Here is a 20,541-nt window from a genome sequence, read left to right on the forward strand (position 1 = left end):
AGAGCAGGACTTGCCTACCGGGCTTGGTTGTGAGACAAACTGCAAAACAGTCGAACACGTGGAGACTCTCCTTGTTACCTCAGGCTGCCCCCAAATTTGCACTTGTTTAGGGAGTTCCCGATTCCTGATTTGCTGCTCACCTGCTAGTAATGCTCCTACTGCAGAAAGGAAAGCCAACAGCAGATGGGACGAGAAGTCCCAAGCTTATATTTTGATAAGGAAGAAAAAGAAAAAACAACCCTGTTCCGTTGTGTTAGCAGGGCTGGTGAGGTGCTAGGATGGGCTGCCTGGGGAGGTGACAGGGTCTGCAGTGGGGGAGACCTTTAGAAAATAGTTGAACACCCCTGGAGAAAGGCTTGGGTTAGCTGATCCTGCCCGGAGGCAGCGATGGCCCAGACAGCCCCTAGATGGCCCAGTTCTTCTGGGTGAAGGCTGAGAGGATCAGAGCTCAGCTTAGGAGGAGAGCTGGCAAGGAGCTGCGATAGAAATAGAGAGAGAGCCGCTGGACTCTGCAGCCATGGGGTACAATCCTAGGCACAGATTTAAGCTGCAGAAACTGAGCTTTCATTGCTATGGAAAGCATAGCAGAAGGGGTGTGGATAATTTAGCTTCCTTGGGCAGAAAGCTGTTCAGAGATCCTCACAGGCCCCTGCCTGCTCTCCCCCTGTGCCAGAGCTTGCAGCAGAGCTCCCCAAACCTTGTGTCATGGCACTGACATAAGCAACAAAGTGGCACATGGCAGCTTGGGGATGGGAAGGAGTGGGTCCCCATATGGAGAAACCACAGAGGGCACCGCCTGGTGTGTGCAGGGTAGTAGAAAACTAAATGCATATAAGGACTTTTGCTATAATAGTGCTATTTGAGCAAGAGCCTCCAATAAACCAGGTGCAGGCCTGCTGCAGGATGTCCTCCAGGCCAACACACAAACCAGAGCCAGTCTGCGGAGGTTTAGGTCCAGATTGCCACAGAAAATGAGAGCAGGTCAGCCCTAATGGGAAATGCACAACACAAAAAAACATTTTCTGCCAACTGTGGGGTTTGTTGTGTTTTTCGCAGGTGATGGCCGTGCTGCTCTTTCCTGTCCAGCTGTTGGCAGTGGCTGTCACTGTTTACCTAGAGCTGGTGAGGTCTGCTCAAGGTGGCGTCTACTATGGGATCAAGCAGCTGCCACCCCAGGTGCCCCAGTACCAACCCCTTGGACAACAAGTACCTCACATGCCACTGGGCAAAGAAGGCATCCCGATGCAGCACATGGGCAAGGAGGTGCCCCACATGCAGTACGGGAAAGAGTACCCCCATCTGCCTCAGTACATGAAGGAGGTCCCGCAGATGCCTCTGCTCGGCAAAGACATGGCTCCCAAGAAAGAGAAAGGTAGGCTTGGCAGGTCCCTCGCCGCCCCTGCACGGTCCTGCCTGATGCCCCACAGCACCATTGGCCTGGGAGGGGGGACACTGAAGATGGGGAGCAGGCTGCTGCAGGCTGGGCATGGCACCCATGTGCCCCAAGGACTGGCCAGGTTGGTACCTGGCCACCGGTGGACAAATGGGCTCACGTGATCTGTGGGGCAGCTCAGGGTCACCAGAGCAAGGCCACAGTCATCCTCCAGGCTCCTGGGTGGCTCCGTTTGTTTGGGTGCTTGCTGAAGGCTAGGAAAAACCTTGTAATCCCATCTGCCTGCAGAAAACCCTCTGATGGGGTTTCAAATCACGGCCCAGGTGGATAGGCCAGGGTCCTGCCTGGAGGTGCTCCTACTCTCACTGCAGCGAAGGGACACGAAATAAGAGCTAAGAGCCCCAAGATCTGAATTTAGAGGAATATCACAGTTCTCTCTGAATTTGTCCAGACCCTGTGATTTAGAGGTTTGCAGATAAAAACATACAATTGCTCTTCTGACTCTGCAGTCCTCTTTCTGTAGGTTATTTATGGGCATAATGGAGGCATTGAAGGTGCAGGGCATTACTGCGTGAGTCTGCACGTACAAGCACTTTCAGTATTCAGTAAAGGAAGTCTGGACAATATTAAGATGTTTACAAAAACAACAAAATGTCTCCAAAATACAAACTACAACCAGGAACACCCAGTGTCATAAGACCCTTGTGAGGACAGTGAGCATCTGTGCGACTTCAGACAAGCTGGTTAACTCTTCTTCCTCTTATTGCGGGTTCAGCGTAACCACAGCATCCGCTGGCTTCAGAGGAAAATGGAAGATTTCAGGGCCTATTTTTGGAATGTCTGAACCAGCACGACTGGTTGTTGTAAAATCAACCCATCTCGTGAGCAAAGGAGGTTTTCTACGTGCATAAAACACAACATGTGCAGAGAGGGAGGGTTTCTGCCTCCCAAAGAACAGTTAATTCTCTTGCCCTGAAACCTCATCTCTCCCCTTCCCCCAAACCTCTCATTTCTTTATCCATTTTAGAGCCAGAGAGAAGCAGACTTTTCACCTAAGACAAAAAGCCTGCAGCTTGAAAGGCAACCAACCCCAGCACAACCACTCCCACGCAGCAACTCCCTCACCCTGACCTGCAATGCTAAGTGATCACATACACAAAAGTGTGGGTTTGGACAATAAAAATATTTTGTGAAGTGTTTAGAAGAGCTCTAACTAGACATGGCTGCACCGAAAACCTGTGGGAGCTTAGCAACGCTGGGTAAGGCTGTAGGTTTCCAGTAATATTGTAGTGGGAACCACAGTCTTGGTGAAAATGCAGTCATACCTACATACAAACTTCTTACTGACACAATCTTTTTTAATTGATCTTGCTAGTGTAAGCCCCTCCAGCAAAAGCACTTTTATGCCAGACCTCCTCCTACAGCATGAGAGCACTGAGCAGCTGCTCAAGCACTGCACTGAGCAGTGTCCTGCGAAAACTCTTAAAAGTAGGTTAGTCAACAGCAATATGGGACAAAAGGCAGACTTTGCTGCTTAAGATTGTATAGGTGGAAAACACTAGTAAAGGGCAAATGGCTTTTGCATGGCAGAAAATAAGCAAATATGATGCAAAATAATTATTTTATGGAAACAGAAACATGCATGCAAATTTGGAGTATGTGAAACAGTAGGAACATCCTTTTTGTTCCAAACACCAACCTGTAACTGGCCAGCTCTGCCTCCCCACCTGCCACAAAACTAAGAGACATCGTAGCAAGCACATTCAATTCAAAACTACCTTTGTGTTTCTCAAAGGATGCGACTGCAATCACCTTTTGTCTCTCCCCCTCCCCTTTTCTTTTTTTCTTCTTTTCCCAACCCAGAAATACCTGTGCGGAGTCTTAGGGGTGAGCAAGGTCCCCCCGGTGAGCCTGGACCAAGAGGGCCGCCGGGGCCACCAGGATTACCGGGTCACGGCGTCCCAGGAGCCAAAGGAAAACCGGGCCCACAAGGATATCCAGGAATCGGGAAGCCGGGCTTGCCAGGGATGCCAGGGAAACCGGGGGTCATGGGGCCCCCAGGGCCAAGAGGGGAGATGGGGCCGAAGGGGGATATTGGGCCCATGGGGATACCCGGGCCGCAAGGACCGCCGGGGCCTCATGGCCTTCCCGGCATAGGGAAAGCGGGTGCTCCGGGGCTGCAGGGACAACCGGGGCCAAAGGGCGAGCCTGGGCTGAAGGGACCCCCGGGAGCCCCTGGGATCCCAGGACCAAAAGGGGAGAAAGGCGTCGGGATCCCGGGTTTGCCGGGGCTGAAGGGTCCACCTGGGCTGCCTGGCCCCCCAGGCCCTGTGGGGCTGCCGGGGGTCGGCAAGCCGGGCATGGTTGGCTTCCCTGGCCCGCAGGGACCCCTGGGCAAACCCGGACCCCCTGGAGAGCTGGGGCTGCAGGGGCCCCCGGGGGCCCCCGGGATCCAAGGCCCTCCCGGCCTGCCCGGCGTTGGCAAACCTGGCCAGGATGGCCTCCCTGGCCAGCCGGGCTTCCCGGGTGGCAAAGGGGAGCAAGGCCTGCCAGGCCTGCCGGGGCCCCCTGGCCTCCCCGGGGTGGGCAAGCCAGGCTTCCCTGGGCCCAAAGGTGAGCGTGGCGTGGGTGGTCTGCCCGGCCCCCTGGGGCCCAAGGGGGAGAAGGGGCACGCGGGGCCGCCTGGCATGGGGGGGCCGCCGGGGGAGCCCGGCCAGCCAGGACTGCCCGGCATCATGGGCCCCCCGGGAGCCGCCGGCTTCCCGGGACCCAAAGGAGAAGTGGGCGCTGTGGGGCCACCAGGACCCGTTGGCCCCAAGGGTGAACCCGGCCTGCAGGGGTTCCCAGGAAAGCCAGGCTTTCCTGGGGAAGTGGGGGCCCCTGGGCTGCGAGGGCTGCCGGGCCCCACAGGGCCCAAGGGGGAAGCTGGGCACAAAGGCTTGCCGGGGCTGCCAGGTGTCCCAGGGCTTGTGGGGCCAAAGGGCGAGCCGGGGCTCCCCGGTGCCCAGGGGCTTCAGGGCCCCTCGGGCATCCCGGGCATCGCGGGACCCAGCGGTCCCATCGGCCCCCCAGGACTGCCAGGGGCCAAGGGGGAGCCTGGCCTGCCTGGACCCCCCGGCTTCCCTGGCGTGGGCAAACCCGGCGCCGCGGGGCTGCAAGGACCCCCGGGGAAGCCCGGGGCGCTTGGTCCCCCTGGCCAGCCAGGACTCCAGGGACCACCCGGCCCCCCCGGGCCCCCAGGTCCCCCAGTCATCATCCCACCCACTCCGCCAGCCGTGGGACAGTACCTGCCCGAGGTGGGGCCGGGGATAGACGGCATCAAGCCCCCCTACGGCTACATGGGCAAGAAAGGCAAGGCTGGCGGCGCCGTCTACGAGATGCCCGCGTTCACGGCGGAGCTCCTCACCCCCTTCCCCCGGGTTGGGGTGCCCGTGAAGTTCGACAAGCTCCTCTACAACGGCCGGCAAAACTACAACCCCCAGACAGGGATCTTCACCTGCGAGATCCCCGGCGTCTACTACTTTGCCTACCACGTCCACTGTAAAGGGGCCAGCGTCTGGGTGGCGTTGTTCAAGAACAACGAGCCGCTGATGTACACCTACGACGAGTACAAGAAGGGCTTCCTGGACCAGGCTTCGGGCAGCGCTGTTGTCCAGCTGACGCACGGAGACAAGGTTTACGTTCAAATGCCATCTGAGCAGGCGGCAGGACTCTATGCCGGGCAGTACGTTCATTCGTCTTTTTCAGGATATTTATTGTATCCCATGTAAAACAAAAACCAGACGCACACAAACATACACACAAAAATCAAAACCTTTCTTCTCTGCTTCAAACTCTTATACCATGAAAGATGCATTTTATGACCGTTTTGGACCATCTTGTACAAAAAAACCAAAAAAACCTGAAGTTTAACATTATGCACAGCTAGTTATAAAAAAAAAAAGTGTGGTGAACATATCTAGAGATGTGTATCAGGTTCATAAACAGTTGTTTTGCACCTGAGGGGGACATAGGAGCTGTACATTATATATTTCTGTGATGCCATGCTTACTTCATTTCATTCACCGTAATTCAGTACTAAGGTTCAAATCAGCGTACGTCACTCACTCCTGTTGCATATTTGACTGTTGCATTGATCATAGTTGAAATGAAAACCAGTAACTTAAACCAGAGTAGGTCAGTCTCAAACTACATGGAAAAACTTGAGTGGCTTTTTATTTGTTTGGGTGGGGTTTTGGGGTGGTTTTTTTTTTTGACAGCAGGTTTGCCTGACAAGCAAAGGTTCTCTTAGCTGGAGACCTTTATTTCCCTTCCCCACACACAAAATATCCCTGCAGGTGTGGTTTTTTGCTGAACAATTTATTTATGATGGAAAAGGAATACTGATGGTGTAACAATTCCCCACGAGCCTTCTCCAGCAGTCATTAGACCCAGAACACCGCCCCTGACTCCAGCAGGTGCTGGGTTCACCTCCAAATGCCACAGCACTCGAAAAGCCTCCATCTGCATTTGCACGGCTGAAGTAGATGAGGTAGATCAGAGATAAAAATGAAGGGTTCCCCATTTGCTTTGTGCCACGTGATTGAGACATTTTGGCCAACACGTGGCAATACAGCAGGGTGGTATAAATTTGCTGGGATGTCTGTGCTCATGCTAAGAACCTGCATCTGTTTGGCTTGTCAGAAGAGACACCTAGTCTGCCACTCAGCAGAAGTTAAATCAGTTTACTCTTCAATGACTAGGCAAAGCAGAAGTAGCGCTCTCTGCTAATTAACTAATTTGTTGTTTGAGATCAACTGGTAACTTTATCAGCAATACTGATCATGCACATTTATCTGAGAACTTCGTTTTATATAGAAGCTGATTTCCAATCCTTATTTATATGTTACCTATTGTCAAGGAGAACCTGCAGGCCTCGATTCTTTCTGTACGTGAGGAAGGCAACTTCTCGGAAAGAGCTGTCTGTTCATCAATGGTGCTAATCTCACCTCAAAAGTATTTGTTTCCAAAGGGCAGTGTACTTTGCTGTGGTTCCCTGTACAGTGCTGCACATCACACACTGTTACGCTAGTTGAAAGAGTTAAATACTCATCACTTCTTCAATGTCTTTAGCTAATGCTACTGCTTTTGATTCAAAAATGAACTAGATTTTTCATGCAGAACTAAGATTGGATTTAACTGGCATTACCATTATTTAAATGCAGAGTTTAATGCAGTCTAACATTGACTAAGGACTCCAGTGGTATAATGTGGTGCTTTATCTCAGAAATTTTATGGAATGGTGGCAGGAACAGACGGACAGTTTACCAGGCATTGGTAACTTCAGTATGCTCCCGGAATATATGAGATATGTCAAAAGCAAATAATTTTGTATTTAAAATTTTTGTACTGATTTGAAAAAAATATCTTATTAAATATCTTTAAAAAAAAAATCCTGTCTTCATTCAGCAGAACTGTTAGAAGGAACAATCAACCTGCTGAATTCATGTATCAGACCACAAGGACTCTCTGAAACCACTGACAGCCTGATGTGAAAAAAAATGAGATTCCCTTTTCTTTAGCTCCCCTCTACTGGCAAAACCTGCCCTATGCCACTGGGGGGAACGCACTGTCCTGGCGTCGCATTTAGTGGGAGAGTGTGGCTGGGGCTGGGGGCAATGCACAGAGCAAGGGGCTCCCGCAGGCAGCCCACAGGAACGGGCACCTGCTCAGCGCAAGCCAACATGGGACTGCAGCTTAACGAGGCACGGGGCAGCGCGCAGGAAGGCAAGAAATGGGACATCGTGGGGTGGCACTGTTAAGGGTTTGTGCTCCCCTAAAGAGCCAGAGCTGGCTGCCCAGGCTGGGAGATGCACACCACATGCCTGGCTCTCCCTGTGATTTGGAAACAGCTTTTCCCACCCCTCCCCATTTTTCCACCTGCAGCAAAAACCTCATGTGAAAGTGGCAACATATTTGTCACTGATCAACATCACTATTCAAGTGGCTCCACTGCAGGGAGTAAATGATAACCCATGGTGTGGCTCCCCCAGTCTCACCTCAAAGACAGGCATTTCCTCCAAGCTGGAAAAATCCTAAACTGTCAATACTAAAATGAATGCACTGAATACCTACTTGTGCCAGGTAATCGTTTTCTACCTCTCCCTTAGACTCCCTGAAGCCGCTGGCTAAGCGGCTCCCCGCTCCCCAGCATCTCATTTTTACTGCACAAAGAGAAAGAGAAAACAAAACATGAGCAAAGTATCACAATCAGCGCCTTTCACATTCTATCAAAAGTCTTTCGTCACAGGCCATCCTTTTAGTTAAGCATCTTTTATTTTAGCATTCCCCTGAAAGTCCCCAATAAGACAGGCAAGATTAAAAAACTATGAAAAATTAAAATCAGGAGTATGCTGCTCTTGATCTTACTTACAAAAACTACATCAGTTTTACTTTTACTCAGCCTGGAGTGAGATCTCCACCCGCAGTACAGCTCAGCCTACCTAGGTTCAAAAATTTTCAGCACTGTTTGCTCTGCTAAGCACCAAAGTTTGTTCTGAAACTCGATACGGTATCTGACAACGCTGTGTGTACTTTACACACCATTAATAATGGGGCTGGGCACGCATGCACACACACACACACACACAGAGAGCACTGACCTTGCAAAAATCAGCCTGAGGGCACCGTCTTTAACACAGTTTATTCACAGGAGAATAATCTCTTTCCATTTGTAGCATTCAAAATTTCACTTGAAACAACCGTAAGAATGTCTTCAAAATACAGCTGGCACTTTAAAGGCATATAAAACTTAAGACAAATGGCAAATAAAATAAGTATTTACCAATACCAAAAACAGATGTTGAGCTTCATATGTTCTTAAAAATCAGACCCCACTTAAAAGTTAAGGTATTTATACTACCTCCCAGGGCATTGTTAAAAAGGAAAGCACAGCATAGGAAACAAGAGGTACCACACACTAATTATTAAACACCACAGTTGTGATTCTGTATTATCATCACCAATACAGTCACTGGAAATGTCATTTAGTAATATCTTTTAGGCACTCTCAGATTTGTATTTAGTGCAATAGTTTGTGACCTTTCTTCTTTAGTCATATCTCTGTACTTCCTTTAATTATTACAGCAGAGGAAAAAATACTTTCCCAACAGAGAACAACAACAAAATCCCCCTAGAAGTCCGAGCCAAACACAGCTTTCAGCTGATGTACGGCATCCTGCCTGTTTTGTGTGTGCTTTGGTATCTTAGAGCTAAGTCTTTCTGACAGCACAGCGTTTTGAGGGGGTGGCAGATAAAATGCAGGAGCACCTTTGCTGTAAGATGCTGCTGTCTTGAAATTCAGCAGGCTGCTGGAGAACAGGACAGAGGAAGAAGGGGTGGGAGCATCTGACTTTGCAATTGATACAGGAAAAAAACTGATGGGAGACACTGGGTACCTACATAGTTACACCATTACCAGACATGGAAATAAAGCTGGCAGCACCCTGGGATTCAAAATTTCACAGCTTTGCTGCTGATGCTGCGATCACAAAATTGGGTAGCTTTGACAGGGAAGTTCAGTGCAGAGACTTCACTTTCAGGAATAGTAAAAATGGAAAAAGAAAATCTTAATAGCAACTCACTCTCAGAAAAAAAAAAATAATCTAAGTATTTAGAGTTAGCATTATTGCTTTTCTTAGAAAGTGCCAGGGGAAGTCTTTGGTATTGCAAAACACCTGTGAAAACGTCTGCCTGGATAGAATAGAAGCTGTGGTCTGTGGCCATTACTGAGAAACGCACTATACTTACCTACATGAAGTTAGTGTAAAAGCGATACCTGTTCTCAAGGCATGGAGGAGCAGAAATGACCACATGAAGCGGGTGACAGTGATGAAGCAGGGCTGGTGTACACAGAATCCTACCAAAACATCTTACGGCAGGGGGAAATGAAGCAGTTGGCTCACCGCTTATCATTGAAGCTAAAAGCTACTGGCCTATAAGCTGTGCTTTCCAAAGAACTAGTACCTCGTAGTTTATCAATAGTATCAGCTCTTGGCTCAGTCCCAAGAGAACAGGTCTGGCTCTAAAAGTTACTCAGCCACCCTGCAACAGCAACCTCGGCACACGCAGACTCAACATCCCTGCAGGAGCACAGAAGTGGGGGAAAAATATCCCCAGGAGTACTGCTTAATTTAAAAAAGAAGTCAGTCATACAAATAGGGAGGCTTAATAAAAAATAAAAAGGAGCAGCCAACAGGGATAAATGCTTGTAGACAGCATACTAAATGCATTGAGAATACCAAACATTATTAAAAAAAAATAATAGTGTTAGGAAGACAACAGCTGATGTAGTTAAAAAAAAAAAAGGGAGTCTATCTTCAGTAAAAGAGTTGAGGGGTGAGGACACCATTTGCTTGCCATGAAGCCTTTTTTCCAATTGTTTTTGGGGGATTCTAACTATAGCAGAACAAAACCCCCAAAAAGCAGAAAACCTCCTAGGAAAATTAGGAGGAGGAGTCAGTTTAATTAGTGGGAAGAATATCTCCAGAGAGGAAATAAAACAGAGAAAATAACCACATCCTCAGAACCACAGCCTACACCATCACAAGAACCAGGCACTGCGAGGAGAGGGCAAATTTAACAGCCCTCCTGGCAAAAATCCTCTCAGTCAGCGTACTGCATGATGTCACACGGATGCGGCTGGATCCGTGGCGGCAGGCCATGGGAGAGCTGGGAGCCTGGCTCTGGGAGCGACCATGGGTTTTGAGTGGGAAGAGGCAGCCGTCTGCTTCTGCCTGGCTCCGCTCTCAGTGGTCTCCAAGATCTGCCAAGGACCTCTATACAAAGAGAGCTCGGACAACACCACGACCTTTGTGAAAACCCTTACCTCGGCATTTTTTTCATGGGAATTGCTACTGTCAGTAGTCTAAACCACTGCAGGTCTGGGGCTGCAGAGTCACATACAAACCTTTTTAATTAACTGAAATAATCATGAGAAATAAATGCTGGTAGAAACAAAGACAGCAGTGTCACTGTTTTCTGATGCAAAACCCCACCTGCTTGTATCCAGATTTTTAAGCAAAGATCTCCTCAAAGCCTCAGAAATGTGCATGTTTAAAAAGAAAAAAAAAAGAAAATGCAAATAACTGAGCAAGAGCCCTTCTGCCACCTGGTGAAGAAATTCTGGTTTCCTCCATTTCCACCACCACAGTCACCTGCTCCGGTGCTCCAGCACCTCCAGCTCTCCCCTCTCCTCCATGCTTTCGCCTGCCGCCCTGCGCACGGCTGGACAAGGGACCACCCCCTGCAGCAGCATCTGGGCCCAAGGGACACACGTCCAGCTGGCAGGACACCATGGCACAGCCTGTCCCTTGCTGGGGACACGTCTGGGTCCTTCCCCAGCCCCTGCCGCAGAATTTTATGACATACAAAGTTACTTCAGGTATGTCCAATTTGCCTGAAATGGACCAAAGCTCAGGAGTCATGAGGTGAAAACAGAAGCCGCCTCCCCTTCAGCTGTGGCTGCCTTCCAAATCACACTGCCCTCACTAATTCCCAAATGGCAGAGCCAAGGCTTTAAAGAGGGAGATGAGAACTACAGGCAGGTGGGTTTTTTTAAATACCTATTGCACTCCACAAGAGAAATAGGAAAAAAGAAAGATGACTCTTTGGTCACTTCAATGCTGCAGCAAAGGAATTGTGTTCAGTACTCTTGTAATCCTCAGCTTCTGAAAGCACAAATAGCATGCTCTTGACCTGCTAGAGGTTTGTATTCATATTGTAATTGTTTGCACTCCTTCTAAATGTACTAAAACTCTCTACATAATTGTACTAAAAAGCAGCAAACGTTTTTCTACCAACTTAAAAGACTTTTTTTCAAGTGGACTTCTTTGTGCTTTCTTTAGGTGTGATTGATCAAGATAACCACAAGATGTTCAAGCAAATGTGCCACAACTAAAAAACAATTATATATACGCCCTATAAGAGAACTGGAACAGCGTATTACTTGTTGTTCTTTGACAGTTGTTAAGGCCATTCCCAGGCAGATTTAACTTATTCAGCAGGCTTGTGCAAGACAAACAAAGACTGGAAATATAAATGTCTCATTAAAAGTTTCAGTTAAAATCCCAAGTTAAGTTCCCACCACTAAATGATTTAGTTCAGCCACATCCTTTAAACCTAAATGTCAAGACAGCAGAGGTAAACAGAAGCCAAATGATAATTCAGCTGAGGTACACCTTGCATATTCCCTAGCACACTCTACTGCCAAAAATGGGAACATTCATTGCTCATATTGATGCATTTCAAAGGTGGAGACGCATTACAGCACCTGAGAAAGAAGATTTTGCTGGTTCGGAAATACATGCCGATTCTTGGGGAGTGAACAGAAAGATACACGAGATCCTGTCCTGAAGATCTAGGAATCCAACAAGCATTGGCTCTAAATTAAAACGCAGGCATGAACATCTCTGTCCCAGCTCACGTTTCTGTTGTGGTCTAGGACAACTCTTCAGTCTTCATACTCCCTCTTTTCTAAGTCAAGTCACCAACTGTAAAATTTATTAGACGCACAGCACAGGGAGTATGGTTTTCCATAAACTGGGTACAACATGAGCATTGTCAATACCAACATCTCCACAAATCAGACCAAAGGGTCCTCACCTTCGGCAAAGACAAGCAGCAGTTCAGAGTCTATCGATAGTCAATGGCCAGCGCAGAAGCTGTCGCTTCTTTGCTGAAGATGGATGTCCCCTCCTCAGGAGCAAGGCAGACCAAAACCTGTACACTCTGTATGTTCCCCCTTCTCCCAAACACACAGTAATCATTTATAGGCATAATTTTAAAGCCATTTTCATACTACAGGACAGACATACAAGACATCCATCTACTAATTAAACACTGGTTGTCTCAGTCTCTTGACAGTGTAACTCTTTTGGAGGACAACATCAGAAACAGAAGTATTCCAGAGAAGTAATCATTTGGAAAGAGTTCTTGCTCATAAATAAGTGATGTGAATCACATTTTTATATATCCCTGATACTTTCAGCTGAAAGTTCCATGGTTTTCCCATTATTTAAATAGCTTCACAGAAATTCAGTTAACTCTGTTTGCAATAGTTCATTACCCTCAGGCTTAGAAGAAGCTTCTGCCTTGATGAGGTTTCTGTGCTCTTTTTAAACAGTAAACAGTTATGCTGCACTTAAAAAATAAAAAAGTTGTACAAAAAATAAAAAATTTTCAAATCTTGAAAATAGCGATTGTTCTTCATATTTTCCATTCAGCTTTCATGTCAAATTGACCACAAAGTTCTTGTCTATAAGCTTCTTCAAAAATTTCTGCTCAGCATCGATGTTGTGATATTCATTCTAAAGAGATGTGAGGGAATAATAAAAGAAATTAAACTCAAATTATTACAAGAAGCATCACTTCGTTGTTCTTTCCTTTTTAGTTACTTGTGATACCTGGAAGATGCTAAGAGTAGGAAAGCTCTGGGGAAAAGACTTCTTGGCAAAGGCTGTAGCACAGTCTCCCAAGAAAACAGGTGAGTACTCTATTACTCAAAACTAGATTAGATCCTCCATTAGGACATGAACAAAAAGGGATGATCCTTCAGTGGCAAGAATGGGTGAGACGTGGTCTCACAGAAGTCCTACCATTACTAACTCTACCAGCTCCTCCCTGTGCTTAGAGGGAACAGCTACATAATGACATTTACAGCACAAGCAGTCAGAAAATTACTAATTCTCCAAGTTCCATGCAGGTTCTTGAAAGGCACACATCAGGCATTTGTAAATTGGATACATCCTGACAATCAGTTTCAACAAGCCAAAACCAACCCATCTTCTATGCTGTATCCAGATCCTGGATACACAAGGGACCACTGAGGTTAGTGGAGGACAGCACAAGGGAAGTAAGTTTACTGACAATCTTAAGACAATGAATCCAGTAAATTAAAATTAATATACATACTGCATAAAAGATTATACAGATATAGTATAATATTTACAACTTAACGCCACTGAAGAATTAATGACAAGCGTTTTGCTTAGTAGTTTGTTTTTTAAAGTTTCACGGTTTTAGGAAACTTAGGGATGTCTATTCAACTAGTGATCAACCTTACCCAAGCTTGGTATACATTGCAAAAAAGCACCTGCAGAGAGAAGTCCTCAAAATGGAGGTGAGTTCAGTGTCAGAGGAAAATTATCTCAGAGCAGCAGGCACCTAGGAGTCCTCAGAGAGACATGAGAGGCTCCTATGGGCATTGCCCCTGTCCTTCCCTCTTCAGAAGAGGGAGGAGGAGAGAAAATGGTCCCCACATGCACTAGGCATGCACATGGAAGAGAGAACTGTTCACATTGAGGTAAAGGGCTGAGATCTCAGAGTACAGAGCTGAAGACAAGAGCAGAGACATAAAAGAAAATGGAGGCATGACCATAGCAAAGCAGGAGGGAAGAGAAGGCATCCCTGATGTTTGCCAGCCTCCTGCTGCTCCCTCTCCCGGTGAGTTGTGGCTTCCCCTGCCTGGAAGCAGTTCCTTCTCTTCCTACCCCTCTCAAAGAGCTGCTTTTCTTTTCTGCTTTCAATTTCTGAAATTCAGTTCTTTTCCTAACTGCAAGTTTATAGGTCTTAACTCCTTCCATTTCCCTTTGCTCGTTCTCTTTTCTAAGAGGTTTGGTAACTATGACAAATTGTGCAAGTAAGTGCCAAAGAAAAAGAGAACGCAAACAGAAACAACACTATCCATGTTCTGACAGTGCTAGCAAATATGCTTCTATGAACAAGAGCTGCGTAGCCTAAGGATAACACCAGCAAAGCAAAACAGAACATAAAAACGGATGTGTCTCATGCCAATGTTGCAGAATATGGTGTAGCACAAAGGACACATATCATTATCCACATTTTTCAGAAAGAAAAGCAGAGATTAAGAGATTCAAGCAATGTTAACCCATGAGCAGCTGAACCAGGAGAAGATCAGAGACCTTTCTGACCTGCAGTCCACACTTCTACCTATACTGAATTGTCTTCTCCAGTTACCAGCTATATTTCTCTCAGCATAAACAAGTGTTTGTTACCTGCATCATCTGAGACATGGTGTCATTGCCATAGTAGTGCAAAGAACTGTTTCTGTCAGTGAAGTCGTACTTGAAGCCTGCCATGTGAACTTCATGGCAAATGTGAAATGCTAGTGTAATGGCAATTAGCCCCGTTGTTGGATGCTTGGGTTTCTAAAATGAAACACAAAGAGCATGCATACATAAATAACTGGCAGCTTAACAGGAACAGCAAACCTAAGAGCAAAGAAAGCAGAAATCAGGCAGCCTGGCTCTTCTACAGATGTTTGGTTTTGTAGTTTGATCCCCTCACGTCTTAGAAGGAGTACAGTACTGCCTGCAGGTTTTCCATGACCAGGGTGTCTGCTATGTTGGCCTTCCCTGGGATTCTCCTGTTTCTAGTGAGGGCTGAGCCCATACTGTAGCCCTTCCCTCCCCACAGGCATCAGGAAGGTCTCTCCATCCCTCTGCTCAGCAACCTACTCTCATGAAACCAGTCAGGCTTCAACATATTGGAGACCATTTCACCCCATCAAATTTGACTGAATGAGCAGACGTGTTCATAATTTTCTAGACAATGGAGATCCAGACGAACAGAACAACATGACACACCTCAAATCTTCATTAACACCAAACTAAAAAAAACGCATGAATGCTACTGCTACATGAATTTGGCTGCATTTGAACTTTTTCAAAGCAGGGAAATTCTAGAAGAACACGATTTTAGACTTTCCCCCACTATTTCCATTAGAAGAAGAGGAACTGTAAACAAAATTGCATATTTCTCCCTACAGTAAGATAGCTCAGAATTAAATGCAATGTAAAATATCAAGAGCAGGTCATAAACAGGTTTTAACTGTGCAAAATTAAGAGCACCTAACCGAAAACTAGCATTTCTTACAATAGCATAGAACAACTCATTGCCAACATCTGTCCTATCCCATGATGAAGTACATGACTGTTGCAGCAGCAGTGGCTAAAATGATCTGGGGAAGTAAATGAGGCAAGGTTTGTAAAGAGAGGTGAACTCTTTCATTAGACCAACAGATGAAGCTGAGGGGAAAAAGCGTCCCCAGAAATGGACAAAACTTTCAGGCATTAATTCCCTTTTTAGCTAGAATAACAATTTTCTCAGAGACTAAATGAGTTATATGCTTTCAGTAGCTGCAATCGAAACTCAAACTGAACGCAAAGGCACATGCTTTTTTGAACTCTTATGCAGGACTCTGTTCATTTGCCTCTGAAAACGAAGCAGGCAAGCCAGTACTGGACAACTCTGGACAGAGAGAAGGCAGATGCACTCGATACAGAAAAATATTTTTTGTATCATATGATAAAAAAACAAATCCCCAGGAAAAAGTTACCAACATCTGCTCTGTAACCTAATTAAAGTCACAGAATTGAACTATCAACTTTCACGTAGAATTTTTTTTGTACCTTTATACAATTCTTAGAGTACTCCAGAAATAACATCAACTTAAAATGCACACTATAGCCCAGGGCTCCTGCCAGGTAGCAAAATAACTTTCTGCCTTGGGGGACCAATATCATAAACTTAGTGGTGGCTCTGTTGCCATATCTGTACCAAACAGCACCCCAAAATTATGGCAGGAATGCTACATGTCAGGATTAGTGCTATTTGGAAGTATCAGGAACGTTACAGGTTGCAACTAGCTCTGTTTACCTTTGGCTATCATAAAGTTCACCCCAAAAGAATATACTAAAAAAAGCAAAACTACTTTTAAAATGTATTATCGTGCTAGCACCCTAGCCATATCCAGATAGTCTCAGCCTGTAATGAAATTTGTTCGGCCAGTCACGTTTAATGGGAATAGGCACAGCCCTGGAATAACTCTGCAACACTTTCTGACTTCAGTGCTGCTGGGGCAGCACATCCGATTTTACAGTTGTTCTTCCCAGCTCTCCTAACACCATCACAGTTGCTAACAAAGAAACAGAAATGCTTGCTGGACTGCACAGAAATGCGCACCCAGGGAACATGAGATTGGCTTAATGGAAAAGGCAGAGACAGCAGGGAAAGCAACATTGGTCTTCGGCGTCTCCTGCAGGCAGAGGGGGCTGAAGCACAGGACAGCAAAGGCAGCACCAGCCCTCCCCAGGGACACACTAAGGGACAAAAGGCTCCCAGGTGGGTCCTGCAAAAGGCTGCCCTGCCCATGGGAACCCCCGAGGCATGATCCGCAGCTTAACCAAGCTGTGCCAGAGCAACTGCAGACGTGCAGGCTCCCAGTCATAGCCCACCTCTGAGATAGCAGGAAAAGAGAGGAAAAGCACACCTGAGCTTGACCATTGCTGCTGCCGGAGACAAGGGGCTGCAAAACCCCCAGGATAGAGCAAGCGGGATGTGGAGGTGGCAGAAAGGGGCTCCAAGCACGGACACACTCTGCCCCAGCTTTGGGAAGGGGTGCTTAGAAAGCAGGAGAGGAGCAGAGAGCACGCACAGTACCGAAAGCAACTGAGGGGCCTGGGCCTCTGTACCAGGCCCAGGACACCACACACATCTCTTTGGCTCACGGACAGCACTGGTCTTACTTTTACCCCCACTGAGAGGGGAGCACAGGAAGAGACAAGAGGAATTTCTGGAGCCATGGAGGCCACGGATGTTCTGTGGCCTTTTAGGAGATAGATAAGCGCCCAACTACTACGCTGCTTTCTTCCCACCCTTGACCGAAGAGCTGAAATGCCACAAAGCCCCAGCAAGCACGCAGCCAAACTGGGTATTCCAGTTTGAGAGTTAATAAGGGAAGAAAAAGCCACAAGTAGGCTCAAAAAAAGAAAGAAATTAAAGAGAAAAAAAGCAGCACAGTAACTCCCAAAAGCAAAAAAACCCTCAAGTCCCTCAAATATTAGAAAGATTAAACCAGAAAAAAAGCTGTGGTAGATACTCCACAGTGAGAGCCTGTCAAACATTTCCACATGTCTCAGTTGGCTGATCCCAATGAAGCAGCTCTATGCAACGATGTGACCCCAGGGAACTGTATTTGTGCTAAACAGCACATGGTCAGTCCTGACTGCACAAGGGAGGTTCTCCAGCTTGAAGCCTTACCTTTCATCGGAAACATTCTTCAGTCATAAACTGACAGTTAAAATGTATTTTTACGTCCAAATTGTCAGTTAACTCGTTACAATGCTTGGCATCAAATCAGTAAGCACAAGAATGCTGCTAGATCTATGTCGTTAGCACAGGGCTGGAATATCCTGTATGCACCCCAGTCCCTACCTGCTCCCAGCAGTGTGAAATTGCAGCAGTGTTAGAACTACTGGGTTGTTGGGTTTTGAGGGGTGGGGTGGGTTTGGTTGGTTGGTTCGGGGGGGAGTGTTGTGGATTTGTTGGGGGTTTTTTTGAAGAAAACTATAAAACACCCTACATTTAATAATTCAAGACTCCTTAATATTTCTAGAGTCCCTTGGGATCTGCCATGTTCCAATGTCTGTCTGCTTTCCACAATTTTGTAAAAGGAATTATGTCTGTCCACAAAAGCAGTCTCGTTTAATACTAATTATAGAATCCATAAAAAGAGATTTTTGGCATACAAGGCTACCCACTGTCTTTCTGGATTCCATTTTCCCGTCTTTTTTGAGCACCATCTAAATGCAAACTACTGCCATGTGAACCTCAAGGATGTTCTAACATAGTCCACTATAATAAAGAGATAATTACTTCTGAGTACACATTTGGTTGCACAAAACTAAAAGGCACTGAAGAAAAAAGCCCACCTCCTTCCTGGGAAACCTTGTTGGGAAGCGAAGCCATTCATAAGCCGTTTTTCTGGTGATGCTGGGATCAAGAATCCTAATTTGACTAGATTTGTATATCATGTTCAGAGCTGGTTTCTTCCAAAAGCCTTTAGCACTCTGTAACAGGCAAGTAAATACACATTCTTAATGGCTATAAACAGTTGATTTTGGTTTTGTAGCAACTCTAACCAGAATAAAATCCAAGGGCAGGAGGTTGAGGAAGAAGCAAAGTGTTGAACCTCCCAAAGTTCCACAAAAACATGTGCCAAATAGTGCTCCTGCAACAGGATAACCCACTGCAGCAGCAAAGGTTGGGGCCAGCTGGCTGGAAAGCAGCTTTGCAGAAAGGTCCCTGATGGACAACACGTACCAGCAGCATGCCTGGAGGCAGTAAATGCTCATTGTGTGCTTAGCCACATTAATAAGAGAAGAGAGAACAGGTGGACAGAAGTTACCATTCTCAAATACTTTGTACCGTGCCTTTCTGCAGTCTCACAAATGCTGTTTTGGGCTCCTCTCTGTGGAAGAGTGTCAAACTGGGGCAAGCTCAGCAGAAGGCCACCAGAACAGCTGAGGGGCTAGAGCACACAGCAAACAAGAAGGGTCTGAAGAGGCTGGGTTTGTACAGCCCGTCTTCAACTATCTGGTAGGGATTTACAAAAAGCGACAGGATCAGACTCTTATCAGAGACACACAGTGAAAGGATAAGGAGAAATTCTATCCTGTGAGGATGCTGCAGCACTGAAACAGAGGTTGTAGAAATATCCTTGGAAATACTCAAAACTTACCTAGATGATGCCCTAAGAAGCTGGTATGGCTTTGAACTTGGTCTTGCTTTCTTTCAACAAGGTTTTGGACTAAAGACCTCCAGAGAGAGGTCCCTTCCAACATTATTCTGCAATTCCACCAAGTCCGCAGGATAAAATAATCTGGGAAATAGCTGGAGCATGCATGTCAGAATATGAAATGCTGCTAGCAAGAGGATAAAAAAGGTATTTCCAAGAGGAAAACTGCTTTGGGGTGAGGAACTGATCAAATATGTGTATGAGAAAGAGGACAGAAGCATTTATGGGAAAGGGATATTGAGCGGACTGACTAGAAGACCCAGTGCTCCCTCCAGCTAGGAGGACTAAGGTTAAAAGCAAAACAGGCATTTCGCATGAGAGGTGTGTGGCAAGCTGAGCCAAAGGGCATGAATAATTAAACTTACTATTTTCTGACCACCTAGTATCTCCCAAAGCCACTTCAAGTCACGTGGTTTGAAGACGATGAGAACAACGGTTGTATTAGGGTCGTAGTGGATTGGATCTGAGAAGATGGATTCCGGGTAAGAAAGGCGGAAAGTCGTCCTCCTCCCAACATCCTCTTCATACCCTATAACAGGGCCATTATTCATTCTGCAGAGGATAGAGACAGCAATGAGTACCCCACCCAAGTCCTTACTGTGCGTCAGCTGGCACGTGCATTAGTCTGCAGGGCAGACAGCATGTCCAGGTACAGCAGGGTTTAGTGGCCCAGCATTTACTTATCACATTACATGGTAGATGAGCAATTATCAGGTGCACTCACCCTCTAACTTAGAGGGATCAAGCACATATGGGAACTTGGCCAAGGTGGTTTAGAATACATTCACACAATTGCTTATCACATGTCACTCGAGCAGAAGGCTTCTGATTTGGCTCAAACACAGAAACTGGAGAAGACCAAAGAGAATATCTGGCTCAGAGAATTACCCATTGCTCCATTCATGCTACTTGATGATCTGAGTCATACAGGAGACGATTCAAGAATGTTTTAATACTCTTCACTGTCTACAGGAACATGGTTTATGACTGTGTACCTGATGCTGATACATCATTATGTTTGCTTTTTTTGTGTCTTTGGGGTTCTTGGGGTGTTGGTTTTTTTCTTAAATATTACTTGCACAGCTGCCACTGCTTTGGGATATAACATTAATAAGCAGTGAGCAGATGGGTAAGGTCTTTCTGCTCTGAGGTGTCAGAGGGGCTGTGTTTAAGTCTCCATCTTGCAGTTTTTGCTTGGTGGGTGTGTTGCATAACCTTTGGAGAATCAGGCAGTCTCTGTATGCTCCATTCCTGCCAATGTGACTTACCACTCAGAATAGGAGGCACACCGCTTAGGAGCAAATGTTTGCAAAACAAGGTATGCAGACAAAGGAGTACTTCAAAGTTTTATCAGAAGTCATCATTAAATACAGAATGCAAACACCACCTCTTTGTTCATTCACAGTAAACACATGTGTACTGTATTTCTGAAAGTTTTGAATCCAGAGCTGTACTTAAATGTGTGACACAAGTCTATATAAAGATTTCCATTTTAAGAAGAGTAGACAGATCT

General features: G+C 46.4%; 2 protein-coding genes across 14 annotated transcripts in view; one reads left to right on the forward strand and one right to left on the reverse strand.

The window, feature by feature from the left end:
- Positions 1-6,826, forward strand: part of COL8A1 (collagen type VIII alpha 1 chain) — a 94,171-nt gene extending 87,345 nt beyond the window's left edge. For all 8 annotated transcript variants that reach the window (XM_069785695.1, XM_069785698.1, XM_069785700.1 and 5 more), the window contains 2 exons: positions 1,057-1,372; positions 3,257-6,826. In XM_069785695.1, the coding sequence (XP_069641796.1) occupies positions 1,060-1,372; positions 3,257-5,163 (2,220 nt within the window). In that variant the 5' untranslated portion in view covers positions 1,057-1,059 and the 3' untranslated portion in view covers positions 5,164-6,826. The remainder of the gene's footprint in view (positions 1-1,056; positions 1,373-3,256) is intronic.
- A 5,553-nt stretch (positions 6,827-12,379) lies between these two features.
- ST3GAL6 (ST3 beta-galactoside alpha-2,3-sialyltransferase 6) overlaps positions 12,380-20,541 on the reverse strand; it is a 41,732-nt gene continuing 33,570 nt past the window's right edge. For all 6 annotated transcript variants that reach the window (XM_069785713.1, XM_069785715.1, XM_069785714.1 and 3 more), the window contains 4 exons: positions 19,394-19,580; positions 18,163-18,300; positions 14,446-14,598; positions 12,380-12,738 (listed from right to left, as the gene is read on the reverse strand). In XM_069785713.1, the coding sequence (XP_069641814.1) occupies positions 12,658-12,738; positions 14,446-14,598; positions 18,163-18,300; positions 19,394-19,580 (559 nt within the window). In that variant the 3' untranslated portion in view covers positions 12,380-12,657. The remainder of the gene's footprint in view (positions 12,739-14,445; positions 14,599-18,162; positions 18,301-19,393; positions 19,581-20,541) is intronic.

This window comes from Haliaeetus albicilla, chromosome 6, assembly GCF_947461875.1.
Source record: "Haliaeetus albicilla chromosome 6, bHalAlb1.1, whole genome shotgun sequence".
Taxonomy (NCBI): Eukaryota; Metazoa; Chordata; class Aves; order Accipitriformes; family Accipitridae; genus Haliaeetus; species Haliaeetus albicilla.